This window comes from Mizuhopecten yessoensis, unplaced genomic scaffold (assembly GCF_002113885.1).
Source record: "Mizuhopecten yessoensis strain PY_sf001 unplaced genomic scaffold, ASM211388v2 scaffold7685, whole genome shotgun sequence".
In the NCBI taxonomy this organism is placed as follows: Eukaryota; Metazoa; Mollusca; class Bivalvia; order Pectinida; family Pectinidae; genus Mizuhopecten; species Mizuhopecten yessoensis.
In genome coordinates this window covers 328,973-347,850 of record NW_018407171.1, presented here as the reverse complement: position 1 = coordinate 347,850, position 18,878 = coordinate 328,973, and the positions used below count along the sequence as shown (strand labels likewise).

Below are 18,878 nucleotides of genomic sequence, written 5' to 3'. Positions count from 1 at the left end.
GCACACCTACCATTTATTCCATCCCTTGTCTATCGTGCGACCCTTTACTGGCACACCTACCATTTATTCCATCCCTGGTCTTTGGTGCGACCCTTTCGAATTTATTGTGTTGAATGGCTGGTAAGGCTATATTGCATTATTTCTGCAACGGTTATTACTCAGCTAAAGTACTAAAGGTAATAGGACAATCCCCTGTTCCACCTCTGGCCTGCATGCTTATCAACTAATACTGTTTTCAACGTTATGTTCTACCTTAACGATGTTAAGGATACGGTGAACTCGGGTGTCAATGTATCGGAAATGATGGATAGGTGGGAAACGTCTTGACGAAAGAGTAATATATTTAAGCATTGAACTGTTTTTGTATGGTATGTATGATCTATTTGAATGACACAGCTTTGCAAGCAGACAAATCATAATGCGCGATAAATACCATACAAAAACAGTTCAATACTTATATTTACGTTTTCTCTGCCTCTTATGTTCTTTTTTAACTTATAATTTATATTTAAACTTAAAAATGCCCGCCTTATCGACAGTCCACACAATTTCGTTCAATAATTTGAACATCGTATTGTCGCGTGCTGATTAGCAAAGAAATAAGTACTTTGAAATTTTAACATTGATTTAAGTTTATCAATAGAAATCTGAGCTGAAAATTAGATTTTAAATTGTTCCGATTTTTCCCGGGAACAATTTTCTGGCATGGATAAATAAATACAGTGAACACCGTGAATCCGACCTTGACCTCCACGAGGGAGTTATTTTTGGAAGTTAAAATTAGCAGAGAGAAAAGTTGGAATTTGTGAACAATCCAGGCGTAATTTTTTTATGTCGATTGCATGGCAATCTGATTACAGTCGGTAGTTTCTACCACATCCTCGTTATTTGACATGTCGTCAGAAACTGAGGAAACCGTGGCTGTGAGACGCGTGATACTGATACGTTTGAAGTGAGTGATCTTGCGACAGAGCACAGGGTTCGTTACAAATGTCTGAAATGTTCAGTTATGTGTGTGACTCATATCAGTAGGTCGGTAACATATGTGGCAGTAGGTCTATCGAATATGTGTATTTCAGACATTTGTAATGAACCCCTATTGATCAGTGCAGTGTAACAGACGATATTTCTGATAAATTGCATGATTGTTAAAAAATTGTTTCCATTGCCGGCATTGGTGATTTCAAACGATGTGCATTTGTGTACGATATTGCAGACATTGGTCTTGTTTTTGTTGTAATAAAAGTTTTTTTATATATATTTTCTTTTTTCTTTTAAACGTAAATTTACAATTACATTGTCAAGTCTCACAATGCCCAGCGATATTTCAACAGCCGTCATGTTTATTTACATTGGATAATGTAGTTCCGGTCAGTGTTGTATTAATACGCTAAGAATTGTGTCTCATGCTGCATGGTAATTAAAGTCCCATCAACGACACAGCTATATATAGTGACAATGCCATTCAAATGTAAATATGTGTTATCAACAACATTGGGCGACCTGTTAATTTAACTTTCATGTTGAACAGAGAGTCCCTTCAAACCGCGGATTGTGTGTCCGTCAAGAGTGCGCGTGTCGGGAGGATGGCGCCCCCTGGTGGACGACAGAGAACGCATACCTTTAATCGTCAACAAGGAGAAACAGATACCGTTTGACGCTAGCGAAGCTGGTCCAGGGGAGTTAACTGCAGATATACACGGTCCGAGCTTCAAGGTTCCAACCGCCGTAGATTCAAGAGGATCTGGAAAACATATTCTTGTTTTTACTCCGAAGGAAGAAGGTATTTACTTCTTTTGCTGAGTGATGAAAACAATCAAATATTACGCATTAATACCATGGTATGATCACATCACAATCTGACTTTCTCAAAGACTTGGGTTTTAAATATATGCTTCGTTACTTCGTATTACTAAGGATTACTATAAAGTCCATTTAGTTCACTTTTTTGAGGATTTTATTTTCATTGAAGAACATATTTCTTTTGGAACATAAATTAATGCTTTATTCACGATACATTATAAAAATTAAATTAAGATTGATAAGCAACTTCTATACCTCGAACAAATTGAGTATATGATTTCTGACATGTGACAGGCAAACATTACATAGACGTGCGGTGGTGTGGCCTTGCCCTGCCAAACACCCCCTACCTAGGGTTTGCCACGCGCCAGCCAGAGGGCGTCGTAGACGAACAGCCTTCATTCCAGTCCATCATCGTACTCAACAATCCGGATGGGACCAGGTAAATAATAATATCCTTTCGTGTCGATGTTCTTCTTCTTTTCTTCTTATATATACGGAGGCTCCATCAATGCTTACGATTGTGCCATCGTTACCTGTGCACAGAGGCGTGAATGAGGGATTATTTACAGTGATTAGTGTTTTGGATTTTTTTGTGTAGGGTAAAAGATTAAAGATAAAAGCTGGCGAGTGTGCCGGAGTATGTACTAGCGTGTGAGGGCTTCAAGGGCTGCATAGGTTACGTGTGCCTTGAAGTCCTCAAGTGTTGTGCGTTGTGCCTTGAAGTCCTTAAGTGTTGTGCATTGTACTGCTGCTGTGGGAAGGCGATTCCATTGTGTTATTGTGTGTGGGAGGAATGAATATTTGTAGGTGACCTTTGAAGCAGATGTGTGTTTGTATGCGTAAGGTTGTGCGTGTCTGGTTCGAGGATCTACGGGGGTGATGCTGGGTTTATTGCAACGAGAAGGTGTACTATCTCGGGACTATAAAATGCCAGATATCATACTAAACCAATTGAATGTAAGGAAGGTAGATCGGCGCGTGTTCGTCAATAGTACTAGGTTGGTAAGTTGATGTGTTCTATGGTTCAGCAGTGACAGCGACTCGTCCAACAATAACGATCCCCGAAAGAGGAAAAGACGTGCTGTCCGGAAGATTCCGAGCTACACTAGTTCCGACTCTAATCGGAAACCCCCGAGGATAACTGTATTACGTCACAGATCGGACGTTGGCTACCCTCCAAACCCTCGCCTCCATATCCTAAAACACCAACGTAAGTATGAATAAGTCATGTCAATAGTATTAGCGTCCATATGATTTACGAATACAATAAAAGTAAGACTGGCTTGGCTACGATGCCATTTTATGATACGGTAAAACAAAGTAAAATAAAATGAAGCGATGCCTTTATCCCTATGGTACCTTGGGTCAGCTTGATTAAAAGTAGCGGAACATGATCTTATAGGATTTAATAGGATATTAGTGGACGCAGGCATTGTTGCCGCTATATCCACATGAATATAATTTGAAATACACTGTGGTAAACATAAAAAAAGTCTTTATATTAAACGCTGTAGGATCATACTTCAACTCAAGATCTTTCCTCAAATTAAAATACGTTACGAGATTAAATATCATCTTGTGGGAGACTATTCCAGATATCAATTATTCTATGAGTAAAATAATGTTATCTAATATCTAAATGACAGTGTTGTTTTATTTTTTACTGTGTCCACGAGTTTTTCCTTTAGCGACGAGATCAAACAAGCCCTTCACCAAATTTGGATCATAAACTTAATTATGTTTATCATGTCTCCGCGCAAGCGCCTGTATGTTAAGGTTGGAAGCTTCAAACGGCATAGCCTCTCGCTTTAGCTAACAGTCTTAAATCCGGGTAGAAATTTTATAGATCTTCTTTGAACGTTCTCTATCCTTTCGATGATGTCATGTCCGATGATGAAATTTGACAGATCAAGGGCACCTGGTCAAGATCAAGGCCACTATTGCTATTTATAGAAAATCATTTACCAATTTAGTCATCAGTCTACAACTGATTTTGCTGATGGAATTTGGTGGGAAATGTACCACGGATAAGTTGCTATTCATAGATTTTTTCTCTCGATATTTCGCTATTTATTTACTTGATGCATACTATTGTAAGATTACCTTGAATGCGTACATATTTCAGGTTGTGAAGACCAAAGTCGTTGTTATAACTCATAGAACATTATTAAACACTGAAAATAATTTCACAGGACGGCGGAGTCGTTCATGTTTTACAAACATTATCTAGTTTGATGACGAACCATTGCTTTGTTTTTAACATCCTTGCAACAGCCAGGGTCATAGACAGGTGCCTAAAGAGACAACAGCCAGGGTCATAGACAGGTGCCTAATCACCACACAATTACTGTAAGATAATCTTGTTTTACAGCCAGCCTACGGTCCAGTACGACGGTGACCGACGACGAGTCCGGAGTAGGGGGTCCCCGGATATCAGCAGTGTACGTCCCCACAAGTCCGAGTATGAGCTCGCGCTCTTCCCGTCCTCCCTCCTACAAAGTTGACAATGGCCCTAAGTTTCCATACATGTCTCCTAAAGTGGTGCTGACGGGTCCGGGACTGAAAGAAGCCTGGGTAGGAAAGCCCACTGTGTTCTACATCGACGGCACGAATGCTCCGAAAGGTGAGTGTAACTGTTAGGTATTCTATGGATAAAACTGAAACCTGTCGGAGTGAACGGTTATATGATTTAGGCTATCAAGTCCCTGTATGATGACGAAAATGCTGTATTAAAGTAAAGGATCGTCTCACTGATTGGTTCAGCGTCGGAAGGGGATTAAAACAGGGCTGTTTGGCTTCACCAATACCTTTTTCTATATTCATCAATGATCTTATAAAAGAACTTCGTGATATAGACAGTGGAATGAATGTTGATGATTTTAATATTTCTTCGCTCTTCTATGCTGACGATATTGTACTCCTCGCTTCAACTCCGGATAAACTGCAGCGTCAAATTGATTATGTTCGATCATGGTGTAAAAAAATGAAATCATTGGTGAACCACAGTAAGTCGAACATGATTCACTTCCGTCATTCTTCTGTACCTTTAACCAACGCTAGCTTCTCTTTGGACAACACTCCGATCGTCATCAAAGATAAATATAAATACCTTGGGATCTGGTTTGATCAACATCTTACATGGAATTTTGCTGTGCAGGAATTAGCGAAATCAGCCAGTCGTGCACTTGGAGTTTTAATTAGTAAATTTATCGCCAGTGGCGGAATGTCATACTCCGTATATACCAGTCTTTTTGAGTCATTAGTACAACCAATTATGTTATACGGCTCTTGTATTTGGGGTAAAGCGGAACAACGCTTAATCAACAACATTCAAAACCGAGCAATGAAAGCGTTTCTTGGAGTGAATAAATATACTTCCAATACTGGTGTCCTTGGAGATTTTGGATGGTCATCTTGTCGGGCAAAACAACACAAAGAAGTTTTTAGACTTTGCTATAGACTAAAAAAATGTGGATACAGATAGGCTTCTACATAAGGTGTATATCTGGTCATCTAGGAGAAGGAACTCGTGGGAAGGGCGTGTCCGCAATTTAGGAAACCAACTTAAGGTATCAAATATACTTAACACTCACGTATCTGTTAAAACCAAACTACGTACAATTACCGGTTACATTAACAGGAATGACGAAACTTTTTGGTTCTCGTAATTATGAGCGACACAATTTCAAGCAGTAAACTAAGACCATACAGAAGATATAAAAAGGACAAGTTGACGGAACATTATATAACGTCACTTATACCACGTCACTATCGGAGCCTAATCGCTAAACTCAGACTCGGTTGTCTCCCCTTAATGTTGGAAACTGGACGCTACAGTAACTTGCCAGTAGAGCAAATGAAATGCCCTTTCTGCTTAAATATAGTGGAATATGAGTCGCATTTCCTTTGTGACTGTCCTGTGTATATTGATAGGATAGGATAGGATCGATTCAAAAACGCAATGAACTCCTTTATTTATTATAATGAACTTACTTCAACTGAAAAGTTGTTTTGTTTATTGCAGGATAATGCGCTTCAATTTTCACTTTCTAAAACAATTCATTTTATGATGGGACGGAGGCGGTCGCTTTTAAATGTGTTAATATACAATTGTAAATTATAATGTATCGCAATATTGATTTAGCTGTAATGTAATGTGATGAAGAAAGGTATGTGATTCTATCAGGGTTTTTTTACATGTAATACACTATGAGGATATATTTTATACATATATGCTAGGTCTTCAGTTTCATTTTACACATGATGTACATACAAATAGTTACAAGTGTCTCATAAGCCGATATCGTCCGGGCATCTTTTATAAACTCGCTGTATATGATATTTTATGAATGATTGTTTGTGAATTTAATGATGCGTGACACTATAATAAAACATTGATTGATTGGTATTATGGTGTGTCATGGATGTCATTATTGCTTATTTCAGTGTGTGATATCAATATGATATGGTGACGTTTCACGTTCTTATCTTCAGGTACTCCCGATGTACTCCTAAGCAGCGTCAACCATGAAATACATGTCGATGCCCGTCCTACCGGACCCCAGTACTACACTTGCTTTTACACACCACAGGTAATGCACGTGTGTATCCACCATATGGAATCTGTGTATTTTAAACACCACACGCAATACAAATGTTCGATACACCATGGTAAAAAATACTAGACATTCGACGTCTTCCTACTACCCGAGTCAATACAAATGTTATATACACCAAGGTAAAACATACAAGACATTCGACGTCTTCCTACTACCCAAGTCAATACAAATGTTATATACACCAAGGTAAAACATACTAGACATTCGACGTCTTCCTACTACCCAAGTCAATACAAATGTTATATACACCAAGGTAAAACATACTAGACATTCGACGTCTTCCTACTACCCGAGTCAATACAAATGTTATATACACCAAGGTAAAACATACTAGACATTCGACGTCTTCCTACTACCCGAGTCAATACAAATGTTCTATACACCAAGGTAAAACATACTAGACATTCGACGTCTTCCTACTACCCGAGTCAATACAAATGTTCTATACACCAAGGTAAAACATACTAGACATTCGACGTCTTCCTACTACCCGAGTCAATACAAATGTTCTATACACCAAGGTAAAACATACTAGACATTCGACGTCTTCCTACTACCCGAGTCAATACAAATGTTCTATACACCAAGGTAAAACATACTAGACATTCGACGTCTTCCTACTACCCGAGTCAATACAAATGTTCTATACACCAAGGTAAAACATACTAGACATTCGACGTCTTCCTACTACCCGAGTCAATACAAATGTTCTATACACCAAGGTAAAACATACTAGACATTCGACGTCTTCCTACTACCCGAGTCAATACAAATGTTCTATACACCAAGGTAAAACATACTAGACATTCGACGTCTTCCTACTACCCGAGTCAATACAAATGTTCTATACACCAAGGTAAAACATACTAGACATTCGACGTCTTCCTACTACCCGAGTCAATACAAATGTTCTATACACCAAGGTAAAACATACTAGACATTCGACGTCTTCCTACTACCCGAGTCAATACAAATGTTCTATACACCAAGGTAAAACATACTAGACATTCGACGTCTTCCTACTACCCGAGTCAATACAAATGTTCTATACACCAAGGTAAAACATACTAGACATTCGACGTCTTCCTACTACCCGAGTCAATACAAATGTTCTATACACCAAGGTAAAACATACTAGACATTCGACGTCTTCCTACTACCCGAGTCAATACAAATGTTCTATACACCAAGGTAAAACATACTAGACATTCGACGTCTTCCTACTACCCGAGTCAATACAAATGTTCTATACACCAAGGTAAAACATACTAGACATTCGACGTCTTCCTACTACCCGAGTCAATACAAATGTTCTATACACCAAGGTAAAACATACTAGACATTCGACGTCTTCCTACTACCCGAGTCAATACAAATGTTCTATACACCAAGGTAAAACATACTAGACATTCGACGTCTTCCTACTACCCGAGTCAATACAAATGTTCTATACACCAAGGTAAAACATACTAGACATTCGACGTCTTCCTACTACCCGAGTCAATACAAATGTTCTATACACCAAGGTAAAACATACTAGACATTCGACGTCTTCCTACTACCCGAGTCAATACAAATGTTCTATACACCAAGGTAAAACATACTAGACATTCGACGTCTTCCTACTACCCGAGTCAATACAAATGTTCTATACACCAAGGTAAAACATACTAGACATTCGACGTCTTCCTACTACCCGAGTCAATACAAATGTTCTATACACCAAGGTAAAACATACTAGACATTCGACGTCTTCCTACTACCCGAGTCAATACAAATGTTCTATACACCAAGGTAAAACATACTAGACATTCGACGTCTTCCTACTACCCGAGTCAATACAAATGTTCTATACACCAAGGTAAAACATACTAGACATTCGACGTCTTCCTACTACCCGAGTCAATACAAATGTTCTATACACCAAGGTAAAACATACTAGACATTCGACGTCTTCCTACTACCCGAGTCAATACAAATGTTCTATACACCAAGGTAAAACATACTAGACATTCGACGTCTTCCTACTACCCGAGTCAATACAAATGTTCTATACACCAAGGTAAAACATACTAGACATTCGACGTCTTCCTACTACCCGAGTCAATACAAATGTTCTATACACCAAGGTAAAACATACTAGACATTCGACGTCTTCCTACTACCCGAGTCAATACAAATGTTCTATACACCAAGGTAAAACATACTAGACATTCGACGTCTTCCTACTACCCGAGTCAATACAAATGTTCTATACACCAAGGTAAAACATACTAGACATTCGACGTCTTCCTACTACCCGAGTCAATACAAATGTTCTATACACCAAGGTAAAACATACTAGACATTCGACGTCTTCCTACTACCCGAGTCAATACAAATGTTCTATACACCAAGGTAAAACATACTAGACATTCGACGTCTTCCTACTACCCGAGTCAATACAAATGTTCTATACACCAAGGTAAAACATACTAGACATTCGACGTCTTCCTACTACCCGAGTCAATACAAATGTTCTATACACCAAGGTAAAACATACTAGACATTCGACGTCTTCCTACTACCCGAGTCAATACAAATGTTCTATACACCAAGGTAAAACATACTAGACATTCGACGTCTTCCTACTACCCGAGTCAATACAAATGTTCTATACACCAAGGTAAAACATACTAGACATTCGACGTCTTCCTACTACCCGAGTCAATACAAATGTTCTATACACCAAGGTAAAACATACTAGACATTCGACGTCTTCCTACTACCCGAGTCAATACAAATGTTCTATACACCAAGGTAAAACATACTAGACATTCGACGTCTTCCTACTACCCGAGTCAATACAAATGTTCTATACACCAAGGTAAAACATACTAGACATTCGACGTCTTCCTACTACCCGAGTCAATACAAATGTTCTATACACCAAGGTAAAACATACTAGACATTCGACGTCTTCCTACTACCCGAGTCAATACAAATGTTCTATACACCAAGGTAAAACATACTAGACATTCGACGTCTTCCTACTACCCGAGTCAATACAAATGTTCTATACACCAAGGTAAAACATACTAGACATTCGACGTCTTCCTACTACCCGAGTCAATACAAATGTTCTATACACCAAGGTAAAACATACTAGACATTCGACGTCTTCCTACTACCCGAGTCAATACAAATGTTCTATACACCAAGGTAAAACATACTAGACATTCGACGTCTTCCTACTACCCGAGTCAATACAAATGTTCTATACACCAAGGTAAAACATACTAGACATTCGACGTCTTCCTACTACCCGAGTCAATACAAATGTTCTATACACCAAGGTAAAACATACTAGACATTCGACGTCTTCCTACTACCCGAGTCAATACAAATGTTCTATACACCAAGGTAAAACATACTAGACATTCGACGTCTTCCTACTACCCGAGTCAATACAAATGTTCTATACACCAAGGTAAAACATACTAGACATTCGACGTCTTCCTACTACCCGAGTCAATACAAATGTTCTATACACCAAGGTAAAACATACTAGACATTCGACGTCTTCCTACTACCCGAGTCAATACAAATGTTCTATACACCAAGGTAAAACATACTAGACATTCGACGTCTTCCTACTACCCGAGTCAATACAAATGTTCTATACACCAAGGTAAAACATACTAGACATTCGACGTCTTCCTACTACCCGAGTCAATACAAATGTTCTATACACCAAGGTAAAACATACTAGACATTCGACGTCTTCCTACTACCCGAGTCAATACAAATGTTCTATACACCAAGGTAAAACATACTAGACATTCGACGTCTTCCTACTACCCGAGTCAATACAAATGTTCTATACACCAAGGTAAAACATACTAGACATTCGACGTCTTCCTACTACCCGAGTCAATATATGTGCTCCGTAGCAATTCGTCTTTCTTAACCGATAAAACATAAAACATACCATTTACTGATGTAACATTAGGAAAGATAAACAAAGATTTATACAATTATCGAATGTTTTATTTTGTTTGATACAGGAACCAGGCGCCTACCTTCTAAATATAAGTTGGAATAAACATCCTCTGAAATGCTGTCCACTAAAAGTGAATGTCCACCGGACGCCGGAACACAGGCCTCCCAGTATCCGTACCAGTGTGACAGAGAGTGTCCACATAAACAAGGAACCCCCGCAAATAGACCCTATTAGTATCCGAGAAGGAGTAGTAGGGAGGCCTATCGTCGTCAGCATCGACACCACCAAACTAGAACCGGGTAAGTAGACCCCTAACTAGGGTCGGTTACGAAGACACCCAAATTGGAGCCGGGTATATAGACTCAGAACTACAGCCGGATACGTAGAACCCTTTAATTTCTAGAGCCGGATACGTAGAACCTTTTAATTACTAGAGCCGGATACGTAGAACCTTTAATTACTAGAGCCGGATACGTAGAACCTTTAATTACTAGAGCCGGATACGTAGACACATTTAATTACTAGAGCCGGATACGTAGACACCTTTAATTACTAGAGCCGCATACGTAGAACCCTTTAATTACTAGATCCGGATACGTAGAACCCTTTAATTGCTAGAGCCGGATACGTAGACACCTTAAATTACTAGAGCCGGATACGTAGACCCCTTTAATTACTAGAGCCAGATACGTAGAACCCTTTAATTACTAGAGACGGATACGTAGAACCCTTTAATTACTACAGCCGGATACGTAGAACCCCTTAATTTCTAGAGCCGGATACGTAGACACCTTCAATTACTAGAGCCGGATACCTAGAACCCTTTCATTACTAGAGCCGGATACGTAGACCCCTTTAATTTCTAGAGCCGGATACGTAGACACCTTCAATTACTAGAGCCGGATACGTAGACCCCTTTAATTTCTAGAGCCGGATACGTAGACACCTTTAATTAGTAGAGCCGGATACGTAGGACCCTTTAATTACTAGAGCCGGACACGTAGACACCTTTAATTGCTAGAGCCGGATACGTAGACACCTTCAATTACTAGAGCCGGATACGTAGAACCTGTTAATTACTAGAGCCGGATACGTAGACTCATTTAATTACTAGAGCCGGATACGTAGACTCATTTAATTACTAGAGCCGGATACGGAGAACCCTTTAATTACTAGAGCCGGATACGTAGAACCCTTTAATTTCTAGAGCCGGATACGAAGACACCATACTAGAGCCGAGTACGTACAAGATATAGAATAAAAACTAGAGCCTGGTACGTAGACTTGAAGTTAGAAACAGGTGTGTAGACTCAAATCTAGAGCCGGTCTTGTAGACTTAAATATAAAGACTGGTACGTAGATTCAAAACAAAAGCCGAATATGTAGACTCAAAGCTAGAGACGGGTGTGTAGACACCAAACTAGAACGGGGCACGTAGACTCAAAGCTAGAGACGGGTGTGTAGACCCCAAACTAGAACGGGGCACGTAGACTCAAAGCTAGAGACGGGTGTCTAGACCCAGGAATAGAAGCGGGTACGTAAACTCAAAGCTAGAGACGGGTGTGTCGATTCAGGAATAGAAGCGGGTACGTAGACTCAAAGGTAGAGATGGGTGTGTCGACTCAGGAATAGAAGCGGGTACGTAGACTAAAAGCTAGAAATGGGTGTGTAGACTCAGGAATAGAAGCGGGTACGTAGACTCAAAGCTAGAGACGGGTGTGTAGACTCGGGAATAGAAGCGGGTACGTAGACTCAAAGGTAGAGATGGGGGTGTCGACTCAGGAATAGAAGCGGGTACGTAGACTAAAAGCTAGAAATGAGTGTGTAGACTCAGGAATAGAAGCGGGTACGTAGACTCAAAGCTAGAGACGGGTGTGTAGACACCAAACTAGAGCGGGGTACGTAGACTCAAAGCTAGAGACGGGTGTCTAGACTCAGGAATAGAAGCGGGTACGTAGACTTAAAGCTAGAGACGGATGTGTAAACTGAAAACTAAAGCCGAATATGTAGACCCAAAACTACAGACGGGTACGTAGACTTGGGTACAGAAGCGGATAATAAAACACCAAACTAGATTGTGATATGTAGATACTTAACTAAAGACAGGTATGCAGATATAAATCTAAATACGGGTATGTATGCGCCGTACTAAATACTGTATTATAGACCCCAATATAAACACAAACGTGTTTACGCCAAACTATCCACGGGTATGTTGAAACCAAATACAACGTTTGCTTGTAGGCATGTAGACACCATTCTATACAGGAGTACAAAACATCAAACACCACATCAATGTTTAGACGCTTAATTTAACATATAAACACCAAACTGAAGTATTTACTAATTGAGGCTGAACACGTTGAAATTTAACTGCTTTGTTAAACTAAATAGTTCTTGTCTATCATTGTTTTTTATACTCTTGCTGAAAAGAGCTCATCTCGTTATCTATCATAATCTTATATTTACCGGGGATGATGTACAACATCCAGTACCTTATTGTTGATGTCTTTCATAAAGGAAAAACAATGTATAATGCTTTTACTTAAGTTCACGCTGAGTCGCTGGCTTCTCTGCTTATGATTAATGTTGTGAATCCCTGTAATTAATTAACATTGATTGTGCGGTTTTTATTTTACATTTTTCTCGACAGAAAGTTGTAAGTATATCCCGTGATAATCGAGGCTATATGTATTGTTGATGACCTCGCATGACTCAGTATTTATATATACGTGTTGTACCAACGCATGCATTGTACAACTCTCCCACGCCCCCTTATATATGTATATCCATGTAAGTGTTGATTGTTTCTGTGTCACGCCGATCCTTATACTCCCATTGTGTCGAGGAACCTGGTCAATGTGCATGGAAACTATTAGTCAGGATATTTTAGAAATAACTATTTCAATAGTGTCGATTTTGTTTTCGCCAAATAGGCTCCCGATTAAACCAGTTTATTGAATGTATTGTAAGTGCCGGTTGTATGATTGTAGCAGATATGTTTTACCAATATGAATTAATGTAGAAAGTATTTAGCCGGTTCCCCACCATTATTTTCGATTAGCTTTGGATGAAACAGGAATGCTTACAATAATTGAAGGGTAATTTTATATGTATATAATAATGGATAGGAGTATGACAATCTATTTTGGTGGTACTATGTATGACATTTATATCGGTAGGTGTGGTATGAATTGTGTACTGGTGGTACTATGTATGACATTTATATCAATAAGTGTGGTATGAATTGTGTACTGGTGGTACTATGTATGACAATTATATCGATAGGTGTGGTATGAATTGTGTACTGGTGGTACTATGTATGACATTTATATCGGTAGGTGTGGTATGAATTGTGTACTGGGGGTACTATGTATGACATTTATATCGATAGGTGTTGTATGAATTGTGTACTGGTGGTACTATGTATGACAATTATATCGATAGGTGGGGTATGAATTGTGTACTGGTGGTACTATGTATGACATTTATATCGGTAGGTGTGGTATGAATTGTGTAATGGTGGTACTATGTATGACATTTATATCGATAGGTGTGGTATGAATTGTGTAATGGTGGTACTATGTATGACATTTATATCGATAGGTGATTTATGTATTGTGTACTGGTGGTACTATATATGACATTTATATCGATAGGTGTGGTATGAATTGAGTACTGGTGGTACTATGTATGACATTTATTGGTATGAATTGTGTACTGGTGGTACTATATATGACATTTATATCGATAGATGTGGTATGAATTGTGTACTGGTGGTAATATGTATGACATTTATATCGATAGGTGATGTATGTATTGTGTACTGGTGGTACTATGTATGACATTTATATCGATAGGTGTGGTATGAATTGTGTAGTGGTGGTACTATATATGACATTTATATCGATAGATGTGGTATGAATTGTGTACTGGTGGTACTATGTATGACATTAATATCGATAGGTGTTGTATGAATTGTGTACTGGTGGTACTATATGTATGACATTTATATCGATAGGTGATTTATGTATTGTGTACTGGTGGTACTATATGTATGACATTTATATCGATAGGTGATTTATGTATTGTGTACTGGTGGTACTATATATGACATTGATATCGATAGGTGTGGTATGAATTGTGTACTGGTGGTACTATGTATGACATTAATATCGATAGGTGTTGTATGAATTGTGTACTGGTGGTACTATATGTATGACATTTATATCGATAGGTGTGGCATGAATTGTGTATTGGTGGTACTATGCATGACATTTATATCGTTAGGTGTGGTATGAATTGTGTACTGGTGGTACTATGTATGACATTTATATCGATACGTGTGGCATGAATTGTGTATTGGTGGTACTATGCATGACATTTACATCGATAGGTGTGGTATGAATTGTGTACTGGTGGCACTATATGGATGACATTTATATCGATAGGTGTGGTATGAATTGTATACTGGGGGTACTATGTATGACATTTATATCGATAGGTGTGGTATGAATTGTGTTCTGGTAGTACTATGTATGACATTTATATCGATAGGTGTGGTATGAATTGTGTACTGGTGGCACTATATGGATGACATTTATATCGATAGGTGTGGGATGAATTGTGTACTGGGGGTACTATGTATGACATTTATATCGATAAGTGTGGTATGAATTGTGTACTGGTGGCACTATATGGATGACATTTATATCGATAGGTGTGGTGTGAATTGTGTACTGGTGGTACTATGTATGACATGTATATCGATAGGTGTGGTATGAATTCTGTACTGGTGGTACTATCTATGACATTTATATCGATAGGTGTGGTATAAATTGTGTACTGGTGGTACTATGTATGACATTTATTTCGATAGCTGTGGTATGAATTGTGTACTGGTGGTACTATGTATGACATTTATTTCGATAGGTGTGGTATGAATTGTGTACTGGTGGTATGCTATTTATACTACAATTGTACTAACAAAATTAGCTGTTACAGTTTGCATGGTGATAACATTTTGAAGAGATGTTTTTCTTACCATAGTAAATATTGGAATGCCTTTATAAAGTAGTTTTTCGTAAGACCTTTCCTTAGAGATAATCCAGTTATAATATTTCTTTTTAGATTTAGAGATTCATAATTATGTCCCAACATGAACAGTAGCGAATTATCTAGTGTCTACTAGTGTAAGATGTTAAATTTAAGAAATTATTCAACTTCAGACACCTATTATTGGAATGCCTTTTTCCTATTTCCAACACTATAAGCTTTCATGTCAGGTAAGAGTAAGTTATTTATGATTTCCCCTATTGATATATGTCTATAGTTTGTTTACACATGTGAGTTCAGAGCGAACAGTTTGATTGTTAAATGCTATTCCAAGGTAAATGCGGGGTTTTTTCTCACACATGTGAGTTTAGAGTAAACAGTTTGACTTGCTCGGGTGTGTTGAAGCTGAACCTTTTTAATATTTCACAAACGTGAGTTGAGTGTGAAAGGCTTGATTGTATCACACAGGTGAGCTAAGAATGAAGCATCTGTCCTACACAGGTGAGTTAAGAATAAAACGTAAGTCTTACACAGGTGAGCTAAGTTTGAAATATTTGTCTTATACAGGTGAGCTAAGAATGAAGTATTTGTCTTACTCAGGTGAGCTAAGAATGAAGTATTTGTCTTACACAGGTGAGCTAAGTATGAAGTATTTGTCTTACACAGGTGAGCTAAGTATGAAGTATTTGTCTTACACAGGTGAACTTAGAGTGAACTGTACTGGACCTAACAGCGAGATAGTGCCGGTCGTGTCCACACCAAATAGTGACGGCACACTGACAGTCCAGCTCCGGCCAGTGGGACCAGGCAGACATATACTCAACGTCCGTCTCAACGATAAACACATATTTGGTCAGTTCGACATATCGATGAGTATATATTCGGTCAGTTCGACATAGAGATGATTACATATTTGGTCAGTTCGACATAGAGATAAATATGTATTCGGTCCGTTTGACATAGTGATAAAAACATATTCGGTCAGTTCGACATAGTGATGAGTATATATTCGGTCAGTTCGACATAGTGATGAGTATATATTCGGTCAGTTTGACATAGAGATACATATGTATTCGGTCAGTTTGACATAGAGATAAATATGTATTCGGTCAGTTCGACATAAGAGATAAGTATGTATTCGGTCAGTTTGAAATAGTGATGAGTATATATTCGGTCCGTTTGACATCGAGATAAATATGTATTCGGTCAGTTTGACATAGAGATAAATATGTATTCGGTCAGTTCGACACAGAGATAAATATGTATTCGGTCAGTTTGACATAGAGATAAATATGTATTCGGTCCGTTTGACATAGAGATAAATATGTATTCGGTCAGTTTAACATAGAGATAAATATGTATTCGGTCCGTGTGACATAGAGATAAATATGTGGTCGGTCAGTTTGACATAGAGATAAATATGTATTCGGTCCGTTTGACATCGAGATAAATATGTATTCGGTCAGTTTAACAGAGAGATAAATATGTATTCGGTCCGTTTGACATCGAGATAAATATGTATTCGGTCAGTTTAACATAGAGATAAATATGTATTCGGTCAGTTTAACAGAGAGATAAATATGTATTCGGTCCGTTTGACATCGAGATAAATATGTATTCGGTCCGTTTGACATCGAGATAAATATGTATTCGGTCCGTTTGACATCGAGATAAATATGTATTCGGTCAGTTTAACAGAGAGATAAATATGTATTCGGTCAGTTTAACATAGAGATAAATATGTATTCGGTCCGTTTAACATAGAGATGAATTTCGTTTCGGTCAGTTTGATATGTATTCTGTCCGTTTGACTTACAGATGTATACTAATTCGGTCAGTTTGAATCGTCGATAAATAAATGTGTTCCCTTCATCTCCACATTATACACATACATGTATGTATCGCGTTCGACTTGACAATGGACCCACATTTGGTTATGTTCAACCTTATGAAGTATATTCGGTGAGTTTGGCTTAAAGCAAATATTCGGTTATTTTGGCTCAAAACATGTTTTCGACTTGTTCGACTCATTGATAAACATATTCGGCTAGGTCGACCCGACGATAATACCATTCGATCAGTTAAACACATACATATAGACTATTTTACACTGTTTTCCATAGGGTATTTCTAAATTGATGAGTATGCAGTGAAAATAGCTGCTGAAAAATAAATTGCACTGTTTCCATTATTCGGTCTGAAGAGACTATATTGCATATTCTGTTTGTTTTACCCAAAGTTAAGTACATATCTAAATAACGACTGTGTGATTCAGCGATAAATATATATCTAACTGCTCCTTTCAAATGAGAAAAATATAATGGCGGTCTTACTGAATGAAAAACCCATATTCCGTTAGCCCTACACAATTATTAAATGAATACTTATATGCTGAACTCCAACGCAAATTCGACCTAACGTTGGTCACACATTTGTTCTGCTCAGATATTTTAAACTCCTACTCAAAACATGAAGTTCTACCTATTATAACATATAAGTCATCCTTGGTTGGGACTGTGATAATGATTAGCCGCTCTGGATGATTATGTGTACAACAATTTAAAATTATATTATCCACCATAATATACACTCATATTATTGATTGTCTCTACTCTGTAAGGTATAATGAACGGTTTTTTTCGCGTCCTACTCAGTGTCCCTTCGCCCGTAATAAGCAAGGTGACCTAAACAATCCAATTGTATAAATAAAGCTTCCAAAGATGACTGTATGTCTTCGTTTTACAACAAGCTGCGCATTTCTATCTTTTCTGATCCTGTTGGAAGTTGCACTATTTTTTTATTTTTAACCAGTGTATATTTGGTAAGGATTTTTTATTCTCAGTCTCAATTACGTCGACAAACGATCAACAATAAACACTGACTTCATGCTTCAAACAGATGCTTATTTCAATCAATAACAAGAAAATGCAGCAAAGCTGCTGGACACAAAACCATTTTATGAAAATGACTAACTGACAGTCCACCAACCACGAGGGAACGGATCCTGCATACTTTAATCTATTTAATTATAATCATATAAATTGTAAATGGCATTGTGTTGTTCAGAATATTCAGTTCACGCTCAATATCTAGTTGTAACCGCACGTTTTGGGCCAAATGTCAATGATTTGGTAATAATGTCATCTTCTAAGAGAAAGAGAGAGAGAGAGAAGCCGGGGACATAAGACGATTTACATAAACTATCATTTACACCTTTTGTCAAAATTGCAGCAATTTTTGCATATATAATTCTTTTGACAATGTCCCTATTTGACTATTTTGGATAAAATATCAATCATTTTCTAGGATAAAGGGTCAATCGTAGCCCCCCTCCCCCCGTCCCTTTAAATAATAGTTACTAATTCTCGAGACTGCAACGAAGACATATTTTGACAACGCTGGTTTTTTGGTTGTTA

At 38.1% G+C, this 18,878-nt stretch overlaps 1 protein-coding gene across 2 annotated transcripts in view; it reads left to right on the top strand.

Moving 5' to 3' along the window:
• Nucleotides 1-18,878, top strand: part of LOC110454123 (filamin-B-like) — a 72,215-nt gene that overhangs the window by 45,777 nt on the left and 7,560 nt on the right. Inside the window, exons 17-24 of one of the 2 annotated variants that reach the window (XM_021503499.1) lie at nt 1,532-1,783; nt 2,098-2,245; nt 2,835-3,016; nt 4,178-4,429; nt 6,301-6,398; nt 10,472-10,706; nt 13,061-13,066; nt 16,162-16,314. In XM_021503499.1, coding sequence (XP_021359174.1) covers nt 1,532-1,783; nt 2,098-2,245; nt 2,835-3,016; nt 4,178-4,429; nt 6,301-6,398; nt 10,472-10,706; nt 13,061-13,066; nt 16,162-16,314 — 1,326 coding nt within the window. The remainder of the gene's footprint in view (nt 1-1,531; nt 1,784-2,097; nt 2,246-2,834; nt 3,017-4,177; nt 4,430-6,300; nt 6,399-10,471; nt 10,707-13,060; nt 13,067-16,161; nt 16,315-18,878) is intronic. The other variant, XM_021503498.1, reaches the window with a different exon arrangement.